At 41.5% G+C, this 18,443-nt stretch overlaps 1 protein-coding gene across 9 annotated transcripts in view; it reads left to right on the forward strand.

Annotated features, from left to right (window-relative positions):
- Nucleotides 1–18,443, forward strand: part of AFF3 (AF4/FMR2 family member 3) — a 568,940-nt gene that overhangs the window by 120,810 nt on the left and 429,687 nt on the right. For 5 of the 9 annotated variants that reach the window (XM_045981491.1, XM_045981489.1, XM_045981492.1 and 2 more), the window contains exons 3-5: nucleotides 6,576–6,650; nucleotides 8,937–9,057; nucleotides 10,094–10,942. In XM_045981491.1, the coding sequence (XP_045837447.1) occupies nucleotides 6,576–6,650; nucleotides 8,937–9,057; nucleotides 10,094–10,942 (1,045 nt within the window). The remainder of the gene's footprint in view (nucleotides 1–6,575; nucleotides 6,651–8,936; nucleotides 9,058–10,093; nucleotides 10,943–18,443) is intronic. The other 4 variants (XM_045981496.1, XM_045981497.1, XM_045981498.1 and 1 more) reach the window with 2 other exon arrangements.

The raw sequence follows: 18,443 nt of genomic DNA on the forward strand, positions 1-18,443 counted from the left end.
CTTAACTCCTTTTCAGAAATCCCATCTCAACCAGGGACTGCATGTCATTAGTGGTTCTGGGAGGAAAAGAAGTTGAACAGTTGGATGCAGGGAGAACAGGAGCCATTCTTTAATGGCTGGTATTCAGGGTCTTTGGGCTTTCTGTCAGAAGCCTGACCCAACTGATAGCAGGAAGTTATATGAGGGGACTCTGCCACCCTTCTGCCCTCTGGTGTAAGGCATCACATCCGTGACCCTAAGTGGCTACACAGGGATTGTACGGAAGGGCATCATTGTTAAAACATAAGCATGCTATTAAATGTGATTCCTCCTTGTATATGGCTTTACAATTCCCAGGGGTGGAAGTTTAGAAACTGATGCTATAAAATAAAAATGAAATTTAACTGAGCATTTGGTGGAGGAAAAGTACTTTATTGGCTCTAACATGAAAGTCCTGGGAGTAAGCATCCTTCTAATAATGGACACTGTGATTGATGCCAGCTCTGTGCTGCTGTTGGCTAGAAGTGAGCTCTTTGAAATAGCATAGTAGGGGCTTTATAGGTGGGTCTCATTTGGTTAGGTTACTACCGCTTTTGTGAAGCTCTGCTGCATCTTTATATTCTAACAAGGAGAAGATGGTAAATCAGAGTAATTGCTTCATCCCAAGGCACTTTTATATTGTAAAGGAAAAAGGTCATGTTAAGAAACTCGAATTAACTTCTCTGTTTATACTATGTGGAAAGCCTCTTTGAAAGCTGCTTGTCATACAACCTGGTGGTTTATTTATAATGGAACAATTCCATTAGAACCTGACACTTGTTCTCACGGCACCAAGACTTAAGATCTCTCAGGAAAAGCATTTAACCCTTGGAAATGCAAAGCTGTCATTTATCTGTCATCTCTCTAAAAACTCACTGGAGGGTATTTACAAGAGAGAGTTGGAGCAGTCATCATTTCCACTGAGTTAGAAATGGAGTTTGGATTCACTAAATGATCAGTAGAGAACTAACGAATGTCCAGCACCATGTTGCAGAAGCATCTTTTCTTTGTTAGTGTGATTATGGGATTCCGTATTTTTAAAGGAATTCATGGTACAGAATTCTGGGACTGGAGTGTTAGTTAATTGCTAGTGCTGACTCATTTGAATTGCTGATCCCGTTGTTTTTTTTATAAGTTTTAGAAGAATTCTTAGAGTTAACACTTATCAACCAAGGAGACTGAGCAGATCTTAGAAGAACTGAAATTGTCATGATCTGAAAATTAACACCCTTCTGCCTGACATTTACTAGCAAAAGATGGGGATACCATTTGTCAAAGCCTGTCAGTGAGCAGATTCCCCAGGAAGCCAGCAGAGCAGAGTCTAAGAATTCGGTTTCTGATGCCAGGCTGTCTGGCTTCGGACCCCAGCATTGTCGCTCACCAGCTATGAGGCTTGCACAAGTTAGTTAACCTCAGAGCCTTTTCTTCCTTTGCTGGTAGAGGGGGATAACGTCTCTTGGGGTTTTGAAAACTACTCAGTGAAATAATGCATGTTAAGATCTTCATGCAGTGGCGGTGTGTAAAGGCTTGTTGGTATTAGCGAAATTTATTTTGGGCCCGATGGGCTTGCGACAATGTTATAGATGATCCCAAAAGATTATTTTTCTTTGGAATATTTGTGGGCTAAATTTGTCTGTGGGTGCTCATTATTTTGTGACTTTCTTCTCTTTCCTACTTTCACCGAAGCTGTGGTATAGGACAAGTGATTCTGGCACAAACCACACCCAATTCTTTTCCCATTCCTGTAGAAGAGATGGGCATTCCTGAGGCAGAGATCTGTAAATGCTCTCAAAGAGAATTTCAAGATGAAATTAAGACTGACATCACCTTTTTTTTTTTTTAAAAGATTTTATTTATTTATTTGACAGACAGAGATTATAAGTAGGCAGAGAGGCAATCAGGGAGAGAGAGGAGGAAGCAGGCTCTCCGCGGAGCAGAGAGTCTGATGTGGGGCTCCATGTGGGGCTCCATCCCAGGAACTTGGGATCATGACCTGAGCTGAAAGCAGAGGCTTTAGCCCACTGAGCCAACCAAGCGCCCTAAGACTGACATCACCTTTTTGATCAAAGACAAACAAGTAAGGTTGGACTGACCTTTCCAAGGTATCTGTGGTAGAAATAATATTGGGGGTCACATACTTACAAAGCTGATGGCAAAGCCAGTGGTATAATGCTGTTGGGGGAAAACAGAGTAAAGAGGTGTGGGAATGGAATTACTTGACTCTACAAGAAAAGCCTAGTAAAAGTGAGCAGGCAGAGTAATGTTCTTCAGGATTTAAGGGTTTGTTATATGCACTGTTGACCAGACCTCATTCCTCAACAGATCTTTAACTACCAGCCTCACCACTGTTCTCACCAGCATCACCACCATGCCACCACTAACACTCCTACCACCACCATCCCTCCCATGACCACCACAGCCATGACCATCATTACTAACCCCCCTCAATATCCCAACCCCTCTTACTGTCACCACTCCCACCACCCCTTCATCCCCACCCACACCCCCATCATCACGACCATTACCTCCATCATCCCCCACCCCCTACCTCCTTCCTCATCACCACCCCTACCACCATCACCCTCCCTGCACCCTACCCCTCACCCCCAGCACCAGCACCATGTCTACAACCATCCAGGGCATTGAAGGACTCTGGTTGGGGGATCCTTGTCTCTTTACCAAGCTATGATTCCAACCCACCTGTGTCTGTCTGACTTGCTTCTCTTACCTGCTCACTCTCTGACCACCTTCCTGTCTTTTAGTCTCCCAGCTCTGTCTATAGATTAAGAAAGGAATTTGTATACTTCAACAGTCTTGCTTTTCTCTGACTGAAGAAGGGATTACTTATGTTTTATCATTTGCTTTATAAATAGAGATGATAATTAGTTTGACTCATAAAGCAGTTGTTATAATTTTGCAGTGTTTGATTAAGTTTCTTTAATTATACACAATTGTTGATGTTGCTGCTCCAAAGAACAGGAAAGTTTCTGCAAAAGGTCTTCTCTCTACCTAGTGCTTTTTTTCCTGTTCGCCCCTATGGCTGCCAGTGCACACTCCAGGGGCAGGTTAACATTTTGTCCAAGGAATGTGAATGCCTGAAAAGATTGTTTTCTCTGTGCTCAAGATGTTCAAGGCCCGTCCTGATGCAAACTGTAAGGAAAAGGATAGGGTGTCTTTTATTCTTCCCTGCCACCACCCTTCATTTATTTACTCCAAATCAAACCTGCTCTAGGAAGGGATCAGCTAAACTTATTTAGGGTAAGGAAGCCATAAAGGGTAGCAGTGGAGCAAACCAAACAAATAATACTTTAAGTATGGAATTCCAGCTGGTTAAAGACCTGGGCTGGTGTGGGGAGGGCAGCGGTCACCTCTTCAACTACTCTCAAAGGCCACTTAATAGTAATTTGCGTGTCTTGTACTTTTAAGTCCTTCTTCCCTTCACTGTCCTCTACCTGCCCTTCCTCAAGACCCAGCTCAAATGAAGTCTTTTGTAGGGAGCGCTCTGGATTCCCTGTGCTCCCTTCTACAGTGCCCCAACCACATGCTGTTAACATGCTCTTTTAGAATGGGCCCCTTCCCTCTTTCCCTGTCTCCTAAACCACAGCTTCTCAGCAGAAGGAAAGGCTGCTCGCAGTCCTCATTGTCTCCCCTGCCTCTAACATCTTGGCTTTCAGGAAATCATTTTGGACTGAAGTGAATTGTATTTCTGCTGTATGATGGGTAGAGTAGTTTTTAGCCATGGAGAACATGGTAACTTTCTCCAAAAGATCAGTAGGAGGTGGTTCTCTCTCCTCCTTGAACTGGCTTGTTTTCCAGACCTCAACTCTGGAGACATGTCAGTAGGTAGGATAGTGTGTGTGTGTGTGTGTGTGTGTGTGTGTGTGTGTTAAAGAAGAAAACACTTAGACAGTTCTAGTCAAGGGGTGCAATTAGCTATATATACCCTTGGCTGAAAGCCTCCTCCATGGGAAATGCAGTTTTTTGGCAGCTAATGTTCAGATGTAAACAGGCTGCACATGGATGGGTGCTGGAGGGCGGAAGGTAGCCCCTCTTGGCCAGCCAGGTCTTCTGGGCCACACCTGGGCTCTGCTGAGCAGGCAGCTCCACCAGCTCCAGCACCCGTCCCCCATAGTAGGGCTGTGTAGGACAGTGAAGGGAAGAAGGACTTAAAAGTATAAGACATGCAAATTTCTATATGGGCAGAGACAAGTGCAGGCTGAAGGATGGGTAGGATTTAATGAAAATGGTGTTACTAGCAGCCCTAGCTGGCTTATTACTTCAGAGTCTGTAATTTTTAAAACCATTCATCTGTGCTGTAGTCCACTCTTCTGTATTGGGAGGATATCCTTTTATCTTGTGGACTGTGGAAAGAAATTGATTTTTGTCTTGTTTTTTGGGGACTGTAAACAGTTTTAACAACCCAGACTTTATTCTAGAATTCTCCTTTTCGTTCTCTCTGAATGCAAAGTAGCTTCCCTATGTCTCATTTGTCCTGTTTTGCTTTTGTGAGGCTCACATTTACTGTTTATTGATAGTGTGAGCTTGTAGACATCAGGGTTGTAGGAAGTGTGCCCTCCTCTTGCTCCTGGGTCAGTCCTCTTCCATGGATTGGCATTGGTGTCCCTTCTACATGATGACTTCTTTGTGACATTGTTTTGATGATCAAACTCTTACCGTAAGTTCCTTGATCTTTAAAAAAGTTAGCCCTGCAGCGATACCCACCATCTTTGTCTTTCTCCAAGGGACATTGTAAGGATAATTAAGGGACCTATGTATAAAATGTTTTGAGCTCAGTGGAAGGGAGAAACCATCTGACTCAAAGGTTTTACTATTATTTAGTCTCATACTGTTACCATGTGATCAAGAATACATTAATTGGAAATGGTGATAATTTCATGTTTAGAATTCTATTCTTACCTAATCAGCATAATTAGCTTTGGCCTGAACCCTACACTTACCTCATTTTATAGATTAAAAGCAAATAAAAGGAAATGATCCGAACTGTTTTTACTACATTTTTCATTGGCTGTTTTTTTTTTTTTTAAATTCTAAAAATAAATAAGTCTTTTAAAGGGAGTTGATTAAAAAGGTTCATTTCCTGGGAATGTTATGCATCTGCAATAAATAATAAATAATATTGTAGCAGTTGGCTGCCTCCACTTTCATACAAAATAAATAAATACATTTGGTGACATACATTTGAGGAGTGTGATTCTTATAATTTTCACGGAAATAAGGAATAACTTTACAGATGATAGAGATTCTACCATCTGCTAGTAACAACAACAAAAATAACATAGCTCATAAGATGAGGCTCTTACTGAGTCTAACATATATATTGGCGTGCCAGGAATTTTCTACAACTTTAGTCAACCATCCCCAGGGAAGCTGACCTGACTTTCAGCCTTTGTTTCTAAAGCAATTGGCATGGTCTTTACATTGCTTGAATGGGAGAGAAGGGAAGAGGACTGAGTTTTAATGGTGAGATACCAAGAGAAAGGCACTCTCTGGAATTGTAAGTACCTGCACAGATTTCACTGGCAATTAGTGGAATGGTGGACTCACTGTTGAGAAGATACTGTCTCTCTGAGTTGAAACATTTAGTGTTGGTAGAAAAGATAAGAGTTTCAGACGCTTAGAGAAAGATAGCAGGTGGCAAGTCCAGACTTTCTCTACAATGACATTTGTTTTAAGCAGATGACATTTTAGTTTCCAAGGCCTGACATGACAGGTGGGAGTTGTGGTTTTAGTGGAGGAGAAGGAGTCAGCTGGGTCACCATCAGCAAGAGTTAAATGCTCAGTGAAGGCGACAGAGCTGCCTTCCAAGGAAGGAGAAGAGAAACCAAAGGGAAGGCATTGAAGAAGTACTGGCTCTCTCTTTGGGTTTCCTTTGCTCTATTCTGGAGAAGGTGGGGATGGTTGTCATTTTTGGTCTTTCTGGTTTCATCTGGTGGCATGGAGGGTGCTGCAGGCACAAGCATCATGGCAGTCCCATAAAAGATGGCCAGTGCAGTTCTATTAGCTATGTGTGGTGGTCCTGGGGGTGTTCAGTCCTTCTTAGTATGAGAAGCCATAGCCTGGGTGTGCAGGCAGAGCCTCGTTGGAGAGCTTTAGCAGCAGGGGTGTGTATCTTGGAGTGCTTTTGATTACCTTTAAATGGATTGGGGAATGAGGCAGATTTAATTAAAGAAGAGCAGCTTTCCTCTCACCTCCAGCTTCCCCATATTTTGAAGTGATTCTTACTGTAACCCTGACCTTGAAAGTGTAACAAGTCTGATAACTGCCTAATTGATGATGGCTTTTAGTTTAATGCTAAACATCTAACCCACGGGGTGAATTAGGTAGAGTTTATGAATTTGTTTTCATTGCTAAACTTTACATGTTCCGCCTTTTTTTTGTTAACACCTTCTATTTGGACCTTGTTTGGACCCTGATGTCCTATGCCTTTCCCCTTGGCCTTTGGCAGAAGTGCTGACAAGCTCATGCGTGTTCAGACACCAAGGGCTGATCAGGTTAAAAAGTGTTTCCCCTTCTTGTGGTGTCTGCATTTCTTTCAGGGGTGAAGACATCTTAAACCAGAGGAATGACTCTCTAGTTGTGGAATTTCAGTCATCAGCCAGCAGATGCAGGAGGTACTATTTTGGGCATGGGGACCTCTCAGAAGCCCTGCAATCATCCTTAATGACCACATGCCTGCTCCATGTCACATAAGGCCACTTCACGCATCACACCAGTCTCGTGTGTATGATTGGTTTGACTTGCCCGAGGACAGCGAGCATGTTTGTGGAAATCTCTGTGCATGAAGTTCTGCACACTAGGTGCTTCCCAGATGTCCGCACGTATCGGAGAGGGGAAGAAAGGCACTGCATGCAATGCAAGCTTATTTTTCTGACTGCATATGCTGGTGTTGGCCCCAAAGGGAGCAAGTTCGTACTAAAACTCGAATCCGCTTCTTGGTTAAAGCTCACTTCATGCCCATCCACAGCATGAGTCGTGTGTCGTCAGAGCGGTCTCCATTTGAAATCCATGGAATGTTCGCGAAAGATCTGGGGTTTCATACTGCAAATGTCCACAAGCAAGGCGGGACCATTTTAGCCCCTTCTTTTAGCCTCTTCTTTGAACTGGAAGACTGGTTCTGGGAATAAGAGTGTCATTTTCATTCTCTCCCTCCCTTCTGCCAGTCGCCATCACCATAGCCACCCAGAGAATTCGTAGTGATGGTGATGTTGGAGCTGTGAGCCTCTCAGTTGGTAAGGCTGTGGCTGCAGCCTCCATTATGTCAAGGTCACTGGCTGGATTCCCCAATCTAATAACTTCGGGTAATGTACTAAAGATGAATTAAAATGCTAATAGGTGACATGTTCTGGGTATTTTAACATACCCTAATCTTAAATTTAAATGAAATGCCTTAGGTGTTCTCACCGCCTCGCTGGAAGTGCATTTGGCATTGCCCCTTAGTGAGTTTAAAGTATATTCTGTCCACCCGGGCAGAGCTAGAAGGATAAGCAGTATTTATTTTATGATCATTTTATTTGTGTCGTCTACAGCTACATGACACGACATCTTCTCTTGGACTCAAGATAGCAATTTAGCTAAAACAAAACAAGATGAAACAGAATCTCACTCTCTTCATATGTTTCTGGGAACCCACAGCTCCTTTCATTATTAACAACATTTAAAAGCAATACATTGGAATTTGGGCACCTATAGCTCTTCCAAAGCCATTTTGTAGATTACCTTCATGTTTAAACCTTACAATGCCATTAAACATCCCTGTTTTATAATGAAGACACTGGGGTGCAGAGAGATGGTGTGGCTTTTCCATCATCATGTTGCTGGTATGGGAGAATCATAGTCAGTAGGCAGCTATCCTACCTCCCAGCTCAGGTGTCTATACAGTAGACCAGATGGTAGCTCAAAGCAAAACAAGGTCACTTAAACCAAATGCTTCTGCTAGGAAATGAAGACAATGCTCATTCTGAGGGACATGTCAGTTCTCCACTGAAGCCAGATTTCTTTATATATGGAGCTGAAAAAACAAGTGTATTTCCTTCCTTCAGTAAACGGGTCACTTCCTTATTATTAGTTGAATTAGCCCTTTTATTTTCTCCTTATGAGGGGGAAGGAACATTATTTCTCTCTTAGTCCTCCCAGTTATCTGGTGTCTGGTCACTTCATAATTGTATTTTGGGAGAATAGATATTAATTTTCTTTAACAAAAAGGCTGAGATCCTTGATGACACACCATAATTCAATTTCCGTTCTTTCCCTGCGTTGCCTGCACCCCTTCCTCCTGGCACATTTTTCATAGTTAGGAGGAGTGATAGTGTCAAATATATCAGAAGGAAGAATTGATTCAGTAGTAGTTTGACGACTTGACTGATTAACAGAGATCAGAAGAAGGCTCATAACTGTGAAAACCATTGCAGCATGGAGTTTTAACAGCTCTTTAGGGAGCTAGTTAATGAAAGAATCACTACAGAAACAGCCATGCAAAAAAAAAAGAAAGAAAGACAAGAACAGGGGCATTCCCATATAACACTCAGAGGCTTTGTCATAAGGGGAAAATATGCTCATAATTTCTATTTACACATTGCTGTAATTACCGTCTGCCTTAAGATTACTTTCAGTCTTCTCCTGTCAAAGTTGCTTAGATATTTCCTGTCTTACATATCAAGCAGAGAGGTCTAGTACTGGTTGGAACTTGCCCTAAGGATTTTTTTTGCTCCTGAAGAATGTAATTATCAGATACCCAAGCTCCTACTGCTTGCTTATACTGGCTCTAATCTGATCCTTGTTCTCCCTATCACAGCCATTCGTCCATGACCCAGACTTCTGCGATCAGGTGAATGTTCCACTGGGCTTTAACCTTTAACTTTTTCCTATGTGGTTGTTCTCTTTTCCTTCTCCTGATGCAGTGTCTATGAACCAGACAGAAATGTGTTACGGAGGAAAGAACGAGAAAGAAGAAATCAGGAAACTCAGCAAGATGATGGCACGTTTAATTCAAGTTACTCCCTCTTCAGTGAACCTTACAAGGTAGATGGTTTTTAGTTGTTCATCTTCTCCCTCACTTGTACCTCTCCCCCTGTGGTGGCAGTCTCTCCTGGAAGAGTCGACCAACCAAACTTCAGTTGCTTTTCTGCCTGTTCAGCCCAGGAAGGCAGCTCAGCCACTCAGAAGGAGGTCTTCTCCCACAAATCTTGGCATCCAGTTCACACGACTTGACTGCCTGTTCCTTCAGTAAAATGTAGCTTTTGCTTAATAAAGAGAGCTGCTTGTTGTGATTTTTATCTATAGTATAGACTTCATTTCTGCATTGATTTTCAAAGTCAATGACACTTGTATTTTTTTTTTTTTTAAATCTAAGCTATTAGAAAATAAAAAGAGGTTGGGTAACCTATTTGCCACACGTGGGTCATGCTGCAGTCAGGCTACCTGATGGGGTAATGAGAAAAAACCTGCCGGATTGTTTCTCACTTACACCAAAGGCCAGAGATACAAGCTGTCTCCCAAAGCAAAAGGCCTGAGATTTCACTAACGTCTGCGGCCTGCACAGAACCTTGGGTAGTTTAGGCAGGTGGCTCCTTGCACATCAAGCCCTGTGTGCATTTTAAGCTGTATGCTGACTTCTTCTGCCTATCCCTCTGGGTTTCTGGCAAGAATCATTATATATTTAGAAATTGTCAGCAGAACAATTTGAGCCAAATTTGAATGTTCAAGAAAAGCTTCCAAAGGGACTATAAAAAAGAGAAGAAACCCCAATCCTGGAAAGCTTCAATCCCAACAGTTTTGCAAAGCTACTACGGTGGTTGTTTTCCTGATTTCCATAGTGGCATCACACCACTGCGGGTAGGTTCCCTTTTGATGCAGTCTGAGGCTCTTAACGGCCTCCTGGTCCTGGTGCGATGCAGTGTGGACAGACTTCGGAGATGGCGACTTTGATTTCATCTCCCAGCTCTCATTCTGAATGTGACAGCCCTGACTCTGTGAGCCATCAAGGCACCTCCCTTTGGTCTCCTGTGTTTCTCTTCTCTCTAACGACAGGGTGCTTGTTGTGTTTTTCTTTCTCCAGACGAACAAGGGGGATGAGCTCTCCAACCGGATCCAGAATACTTTAGGCAATTACGATGAAATGAAAGACTTTTTAACTGATAGATCTAATCAGAGTCATCTTGTGGGCGTTCCCAAACCTGGGGTTCCTCAGGCTCCTGTGAACAAGATCGATGAACATTTTGTTGCAGATTCAAGAGCCCAGACCCAGCCCTCGTCTGTCTGTAGCACTGCGTCTTCCACACCAGCAGCTGTCCCCACGCAGCAGAGTAAGAGGGGCACCATGGGCTGGCAGAAGGCTGGGCACCCGCCATCGGATGGCCAACAGAGAGCAAGTAAGCACGGACACAGATTGCTTGATTTGAACAGATCTGCTAACCCAAAGAACCATAATAAAAAACCTAACCAGTCTGTGTCGAGCCCCTCATCCTCATCTTCCTCTTCTTCTTCCTCTTCTTCTTCCTCTTCTTCTTCTTCCAACTCAGCACAACAAGGCTCTCTCAGGACCTTGCTTGGAGATGGTGTTGGCAGACAGCAGCCACGAGCCAAACAAGTGTGCAATGTAGAGGTGGGTCTTCAGACCCAGGAAAGGCCACCTGCTGTGGCAGCCAAGCACAGCAGCAGCGGACACTGTGTTCAGAACTTTCCTCCATCCCTGGCTTCAAAACCCAGTCTGGTCCAGCAGAAACCCACTGCATATGTACGGCCGATGGACGGACAAGATCAGGCTCCTGATGAGTCTCCAAAGCTTAAATCATCCACAGAAACCAATGTGCACTGCACGTCGTACAGGGGAGTCCCAGCCACCAAGCCAGAGTCCGCCAGAGCCAAGGCCAAGCTTTCCAAGTTCAGCATCCCCAAACAAGGAGAGGTGAGTCTTTTGTCAGTGCCATCTACATACATCTGAGTGGTTCTCAGTGACGGCTCGGCAGTTATAAATCCAGTGCCCATGTTTCTTAATTTTCAGTGTGTGACCGACTTCATGTGGTAGGATTTGTAGCCATTGCTGAAGGAGGTTATACACATAAATAATGATTTCTTAAAATCTCAAAGTGAGTATCACCATTTTTTTTTAAGTTCCAGCATATGTGGTTATGTGTCTGTGTTCGTCAGGGAAGGAATTTCCTTCAACAGTTCAAGGGATTTTTTTTTTTTTCATTTTATTTATTTTTTTCAGTGTAACAGTATTCATTCTTTTTGCACAACACCCAGTGCTCCATGCAAAACGTGCCCTCCCCATTACCCACCACCTGTTCCCCCAACCTCCAACCCCTGACCCTTCAAAACCCTCAGGTTGTTTTTCAGAGTCCATAGTCTCTTATGGTTCGCCTCCCCTCCCCAATGTCCACAGCCCGCTCCCCCTCTCCCAATCCCACCTCCCCCCAGCAACCCCCAGTTTGTTTTGTGAGATTAAGAGTCATTTATGGTTTGTCTCCCTCCCAATCCCATCTTGTTTCATTTACTCTTCTCCTATCCCCCTACCCCCCCATGTTGCTTCTCCATGTCCTCATATCAGGGAGATCATATGATAGTTGTCTTTCTCCGATTGACTTATTTCACTAAGCATGATACGCTCTAGTTCCATCCACGTCGTCGCAAATGGCATGATTTCATTTCTTTTGATGGCTGCATAGTATTCCATTGTGTATATATACCACATCTTCTTTATCCATTCATCTGTTGATGGACATCTAGGTTCTTTCCATAGTCTGGCTATTGTAGACATTGCTGCTATAAACATTCGGGTACACGTGCCCTCAAGGGATTTTTTGTGTGCGTATGTGTGTGTGTGTGAATGGGTCAGTGTCGACATGGATATTATGTATTAAGAGTAGAAGTATTGTAAAAAAGAGGTTAGTTATTATGTAAAAGAGTTCAGAAGTTCAACATTTTTGTCAGGTTTGAAATGTTCCAAGACATAAAGGAAACCTTACCATGATTTTTAAAGTAATTATTAAATGACTCAGTATTGAATGTGGTGAATAGTCAAATGTATCAGATGTCTCATCCATATTGTAATACCTAAAATTCAGGTTAATTGATGTTAATCAAGTAATGACTCGCCTTGTCCTATGAAAATAATCTTAGGTTATATGAAGAGAGTGAAATCTTAAGTTCAGATTCTTGCATCTTAAATTTAATCTGAAGTATGTATTTATTGCATTACAAAATGTGTAGACTAGATGTGTGGAATATGAGAACAGAAAAAGGCAAATCACATAATCACAGAGGAAGCAAAGAGTCTCGTCTACTTGAACTGTAAATCTGGATGGAAAATGAAGTCCTGTTTTAGAGAAGCACATTTCCTCCTATATTCCAAATTGATGGCACGTGTCAAGAGCATATGAAAAAGCACACATGCACATTTTTTGGTTTGTTTTGCTGTGATGTGGTATGCTAACCAACATAAAATGTGAATTCTAGAGTATTGGACTTAGGAACCATTCAGTTTCTTTTTCCTTTTTGACATACTCGGTTTTAAAGATGGAATAACACTGTGGCTAGCATAGTCTTTGTATCTTAATTTGGTTTAATGACCAAATAAAAACACAAATGACTTGATGTTTCTTGTTGGAGTCTGACAAGCCTGAACTTAATAATTTATGAGCTGAGCTCTCACCTCAGAAAGCACTGTGCACCAGTTGGGAGATCAACATATTGCCCTTAGAGAAGATAATATTTTTTTAAATTCTGAGATGTTTACACAGGTTCTAATGAGGAAATTAAGTGACATGTACATCAGTAACTCCTTTTGATCATTCGTTTATGATGGATCCCATAAAGTATTCCTAGGAATTAATAGAAGCAGCATATAACTTCTGCAAGCATTTGTAGTTTGAAAAGTTTGTGGGAAACACGTATTAATATCCCCTTATAAAACTGAATTTATCAGGCCCTTTGATTTGTGTTATCATCATCAAATGACCTGGCAAATAAAACATGGCTTATCCTTGAACAGAGGTGACTGTAACTACCAGGAATCCATTATAATTTTAATTCCAATTGATTCCTTGTTAAAATGATTTTTGTGTGCCAGAGAAACTTCAAATTTATTAGGTAGTAATTCATTTATTTACTTTATAACCCAATGAGTTTATAAAGTCTTGGTTAAAAGCCAGTCTTTGATAACCAGTACAGCCTTATGCAGATAACAGTACAGTTTTCATTAGGCTTTTGGGTATGTCATTAATAATATGGACACTTTCAGGACGCCCTTCCAAGACCCCAGATTGGGAATGACACATTGTAGTACGGTTCGGTAATCACAGAAAGAGGGAAATGCCTGAGATAAAAAGTCATACCAAGAAAAATCAGAGCTTTTATACAGGAAGTGTTTCATTTCCCCCATGTAATGACATTGAGCCTGTCCACTTGATTCTTTCCTAACATTCTATACTGAACACCTTAAAGAGGCCAATCATACATTGATAGAAAAGAGGTAAGAAGTATTGCTTGCAGAACAAAGTTTTAATTGGTGGATCTGCTTTTTGTTTTGTTTTGTTTTCTTGGTGTTTTTATTGTAGGGGAGATAATACAATCCTTATTTTAGCAAAAAACTGCATATTATGGAAAATATGATAATGTGAATTTTGCAGCACTTGTGTGTTCCTGTCTAGTCTATTATAATAAGAAAATGACTCCCAGTTAGCAGCAGGATAGTTAGTATCTATAAGTTATGTTTCCTATCCTTCAGACTCAAAGAGTTTTTTTGTTTGCTTGTTTGTTTTACAGTACTCCAGGAGATTAAAAAATATCTTTTGCAGGCATGTCACTCAGTGTTTATAGGACATCCCTATAAAATCCACAATCATAGCAGAGAAACTGAAGAATTTTATCGACTAATCAGGTTTTACTTTTTGAGGGAACATTTGCTTTTATTTTTTGGAGAGAATAAAACAAACATGGCAAACAAGAAATATTTTTATTATTATTTTATTATTTTTACTATTTTTTAAGATTTATTTATTTGATAGAGAGAGGTCACGAGTAAGCAGAGAGGCAGGCATAGAGAGAGGAGGAAGCAGGCTCCCCGTTGAGCAGAGAGCCTGATGTGGGGCTCGATCCCAGGACCCTGAGATCATGACCTGAGCTGAAGGCAGAGGCCTAACCCACTGAGCCACCCAGATGCCCCTTACTAGTATTTTTTTAAACACATATAGTACCTAGATGAAAATGTCCTCTTGCTAGTACTGACATTAATTTCCAGTGAGGTAGGGAATGCATTTTTTTAGGGAAATTTATAGAGGTTGTGAACTGAAGGAACTTTTGTTTGACTTGAGTATAGTTTCCCAGAACATTAGCTATAGAGCAAGATTTATGCCAGTGTGAAGGATTTGGGGGCTAGAAGGAAGTGTTAGGTAAAAATGATGTAAAGACAAGGGAGATGCAAATATAGCTGTATATGGCATTGTGGAGGTACAGTCCTCATAAGAAATCAAATCAATGACTAGATGCAATGTGATAGGAGAAATTAAAAAAAAAAACAAAGACGTGATCTCTGCGTGCAAGAAATTTTACATGAATTAAATAAATTAGACTCTAGCACTTAGCTTTTAATATACAGTTTCTCTCACGTGCAGTCCAAACTAAATTTAAAACTGGCCTCCTGGGGGCGCCTGGGTGGCTCAGTGGGTTGAGCCGCTGCCTTCGGCTCAGGTCATGATCTCGGGGTCCTGGGATCGAGTCCCGCATTGGGCTCTCTGCTCGGCAGCGAGCCTGCTTCCCTCTCTCTCTCTCTGCCTGCCTCTCTGTCTGCTTGTGATCTCTCTCTGTCAAATAAATAAATAAAATCTTTAAAAAAAAAAAAAAAAAACTGGCCTCCTGGTCCTAGAGAATTTCCTCACCTTCATAATCCTTGTAGTAGAAAAATCGTTATTTTAAAAAATTGAGACTTTGTGAATCTCTTTTGCCTGATTTTATACTTCATAAGTTCTTCATTATTTTTCCTACAACATCTGTACTCTATCTGCTGCGCTGCCATGGTGAATTATTTGTTATAATTCTTTAGTCTTCAATAATAGGTAATTAGTGTGGAAAAATTCAGTGCAATTTGATGTGGAAGTTAAAGACCTCAAGGGAGTTCTTTAACTGATACACCTGTCTCTTGGCTGGTTTTTCCCAGCTCAGTTTTGTGTTTAATGAAAAACATATTTTTGTTATTATAGCTGAGTTTTTTTATTCTTGATGCGATCCCTCATTAAGTGAGCCTTCCCTGGAGTGCCACTCGGAAGGGTGACAAGTGTTAGGTGTAAGACAGAGACATAAGAAATGGCTGCGGATGCATTCTAGAACATTCTAAGGTAGGGAACACTAAATCTTATTTCCAGTTGAAGCAAATTATTTTTTGTTTCACATACACACACAAAATAAATGTTTTGCCCTTAACATGTAATTCAAGATCCAGGCACTGGGGACCATTAACCTAGTGGGGCAGATACAAGTTTTGTGGGACCAAAAATGTATACCATCTTGAGGGTTTTCTTCAGGAAAACAGGAGTAGAAAATTACCTTATGCTTGAAATTTTTTTCAAAAACAAGTACTAACTCATTGCTAGAGCCCCTCCTGAGGCCTTAGAAGACTCTTCGCTTAAGCGGCCCTGGAGCTTATGCATCATTAACTTCATGCCGTATCTGTCTTTGGCTCATGGAATAATAAGAAATTGTTATTGAAATGATAATTTTAGATTTGAAAAGAGTGCTTTCTATTGGCCCCAAACTAAAAAATACGTATGTATATGCTAGGTGATATAGGAAGGCAGAAATGGGACAATCCTAGAGAAAAGGCCTAATATCCAGTGCTCTTGAGACAAAATATGGGAATATGGGTCTCATGGCCCATGAAGTCAGTTTGTTTGGCAAGATTCAGCTTCAGTGGTCCTCCAAAACATAACACATTTTAGTTTCTGTTTGTTATTAATTTAATAAGTAGCAGTGATTTAAGATGGCTCTTGCAGAGGGGCTCTGATGGTTGAGAATAGAACAGATCTGAAAAGCCAGGGAAGGAAGAGAGGAAAGCAGGGCCTGCTACTCTTAGTTAAGGAAGGAGACACGTGAGTTTGAGTATCAATTAATAGACCATATGTATATTAGGAGTTTTCGTAGTGGTTGATAATTAATCCACAAGAACAGCAAAGCTGTTTTTTGGTTGATCAGAGTTTTATTTATTAAAAGAAGTAATTAAATAGTTTAAGGTGTATTGATTAATCAGCATATTTACGCCGGGCATTTAAAAATCACCATTTATACCATGAATATGAGCAGAAAGATAAAGCACCGTGATTCCACAAAATAGCTTCCTAGAAAAGCAATTAACTGATTTTTTTCCCCTAAGTTCACAGAAGACAAATGATGTAGGCTTCCTATTTCCTGTCACTCTTGGTTACCTTTGTATGAAAATGGATTTCTTCCAAATTAAAGTCGGCACCAGCCTGTCGGACGGGAAAGGCATCTGCAGAGCAATGTGTACATTACATATTCATGCCAGTCTAAATTTCTTAATTACGTTTGAGATGTATAATGTTTTCAAATGGAAGTATGCTATCTGATTGCTCATTGATGAAACGAGGGTGTGTGGCCAGGCTGGAGGCTCGGTTTCCCTGTCTGTTGTGGTTTTGTCCTCCCCATCATCATACCTCTGTCCCCCTTCACCCACTGCAGACTGAGGCCTCGTCCTGTGGGACAGCAGGGCTTAGTAACAGCACAGATGGTTACGCTCTGTGCTTCCTCCTCTCCCTGTAACGTAGGCCATGCATTTTCTTAGTGAGGATGCGGGCAGCCTACACCCCTTAGACTTAGAAGAGTGAAGACCCACAACTTTGATCTCAGATACTGGATGAAAGCACTTGTTTTCCATCCTACAGGTGGGTCACTCTGAAGGTCATAACAAAGGCTGGCAAGTGGGAATGTTTCCATCTTTTTTGGTACTTTTATGTTCAGTTGGTGAGGCCCTAAAGGTAAAGCACTTAGCCACTTAAAAATAGCTTCCGTTTCTATAACCCTTTATTGAAAACTCTGAAGAAAGCATATTAAAATGTTTCTTGTGTAAAGGTGCCCATGTCCTTTTCCATCCCCTTTCCTCTCTGGGCTTCTTTAGGTTCATATTATAAAACCACATTTTCTAGTCATGAGGTAGGAAACTACTCCCAGTGATGTAGGTGTTGAGAGTGAGACCCAGAGGGAGGCCATTAGAAAGCCCCACTTTACTTTCCCTATGTATTTTCTCAATTCTCATAAAGTTTCCTCTCCCGGAAAGCATCTGGCCGGATTACGGGACTATTTGCCCTTAAACTGCAACCTTATGTGTGTTGACTCCAAACCTGGGGCTAATCAAGAGTCCAGGCCCTTTGTGTTTGGAGTCACTAGAAGAAATGGTATGTGATCCGAGAGCCTCTCCCACCCTGGAAAAAGCATCACTGCACAGTCCAATGACAAAAGCCTCTTGTTCTGTATTTCACCAGTTCGTGCAAGCTTTCAGATACACAGAGATACACAATGGCATGATGATGGCTCGGCCAGGGGCAGGTTCAAATCCTGGCTCTGTCACTCGTTAGCCATGTGGCAGGGAGCAAGGAATTTGACTTTCTTATGTGTTAAGAAAATGATAATAACTACGTGGCAGAGTTACCAGAAAGAGGAGTCGATCGATGAGTTGAAGAATGTCATGTGCTTAGCACAGTGACACTATAGTAAGCATTCAGTAAATATTGGCTATGTTACTCTTATTAGAAATACCTCTGAAACGACAAAAGCAAACAAGATAAAGAAGTGAGAATATTATTGGAAGTGGTTGTCCGTGTGTGTGACCTAGAGAGAGAGAGGTGGGAAGAAAAAGAAAAATGAAATTCTGAAAGTTCTTTTGTGTTTATTTGTTGGAAATAATGGAAATCTTGGAGACTGAGATTATCCTGGATTAATAGAGCAAAGGCTGAGTTACATGATTCTCCCTTATTTAATGCTTAGGCTCCTCCCGAGATTTTATTGCCAAGCCTGGGATCAAATGTTCTTTCTGTTTCTGTGAATTGGGCTTTCCTGAGCTATTATTACCTGTAGTAGAACATATCACACTGGAGTTTTATTTCCACTTCAATGAAATATAAAGTCAACAAAATATGGACTAAGGAAAAGTGTTAAAATTTTCAGGAAGTAAGTATTTAGAATGACTCATTGAAAGCGATCTCTTTGAAGCCACACAGTATTAAATAACATGTTTAATTGGGCCGAGCAGAAGACTCACTTACTACCTGATTAACCAGCGTTAGCAATGCCTTTATAGAGGACAGTACAGGGTCCCTGCTGCTACTCACACATTCCATCCTGTAGCTGCACGTGCGACAAGCCTCCTGCAGCCACCCTTGGAAAGAGCAGTTTTTTAT

This window comes from Meles meles, chromosome 16 (genome assembly GCF_922984935.1).
Source record: "Meles meles chromosome 16, mMelMel3.1 paternal haplotype, whole genome shotgun sequence".
Lineage (NCBI taxonomy): Eukaryota > Metazoa > Chordata > Mammalia > Carnivora > Mustelidae > Meles > Meles meles.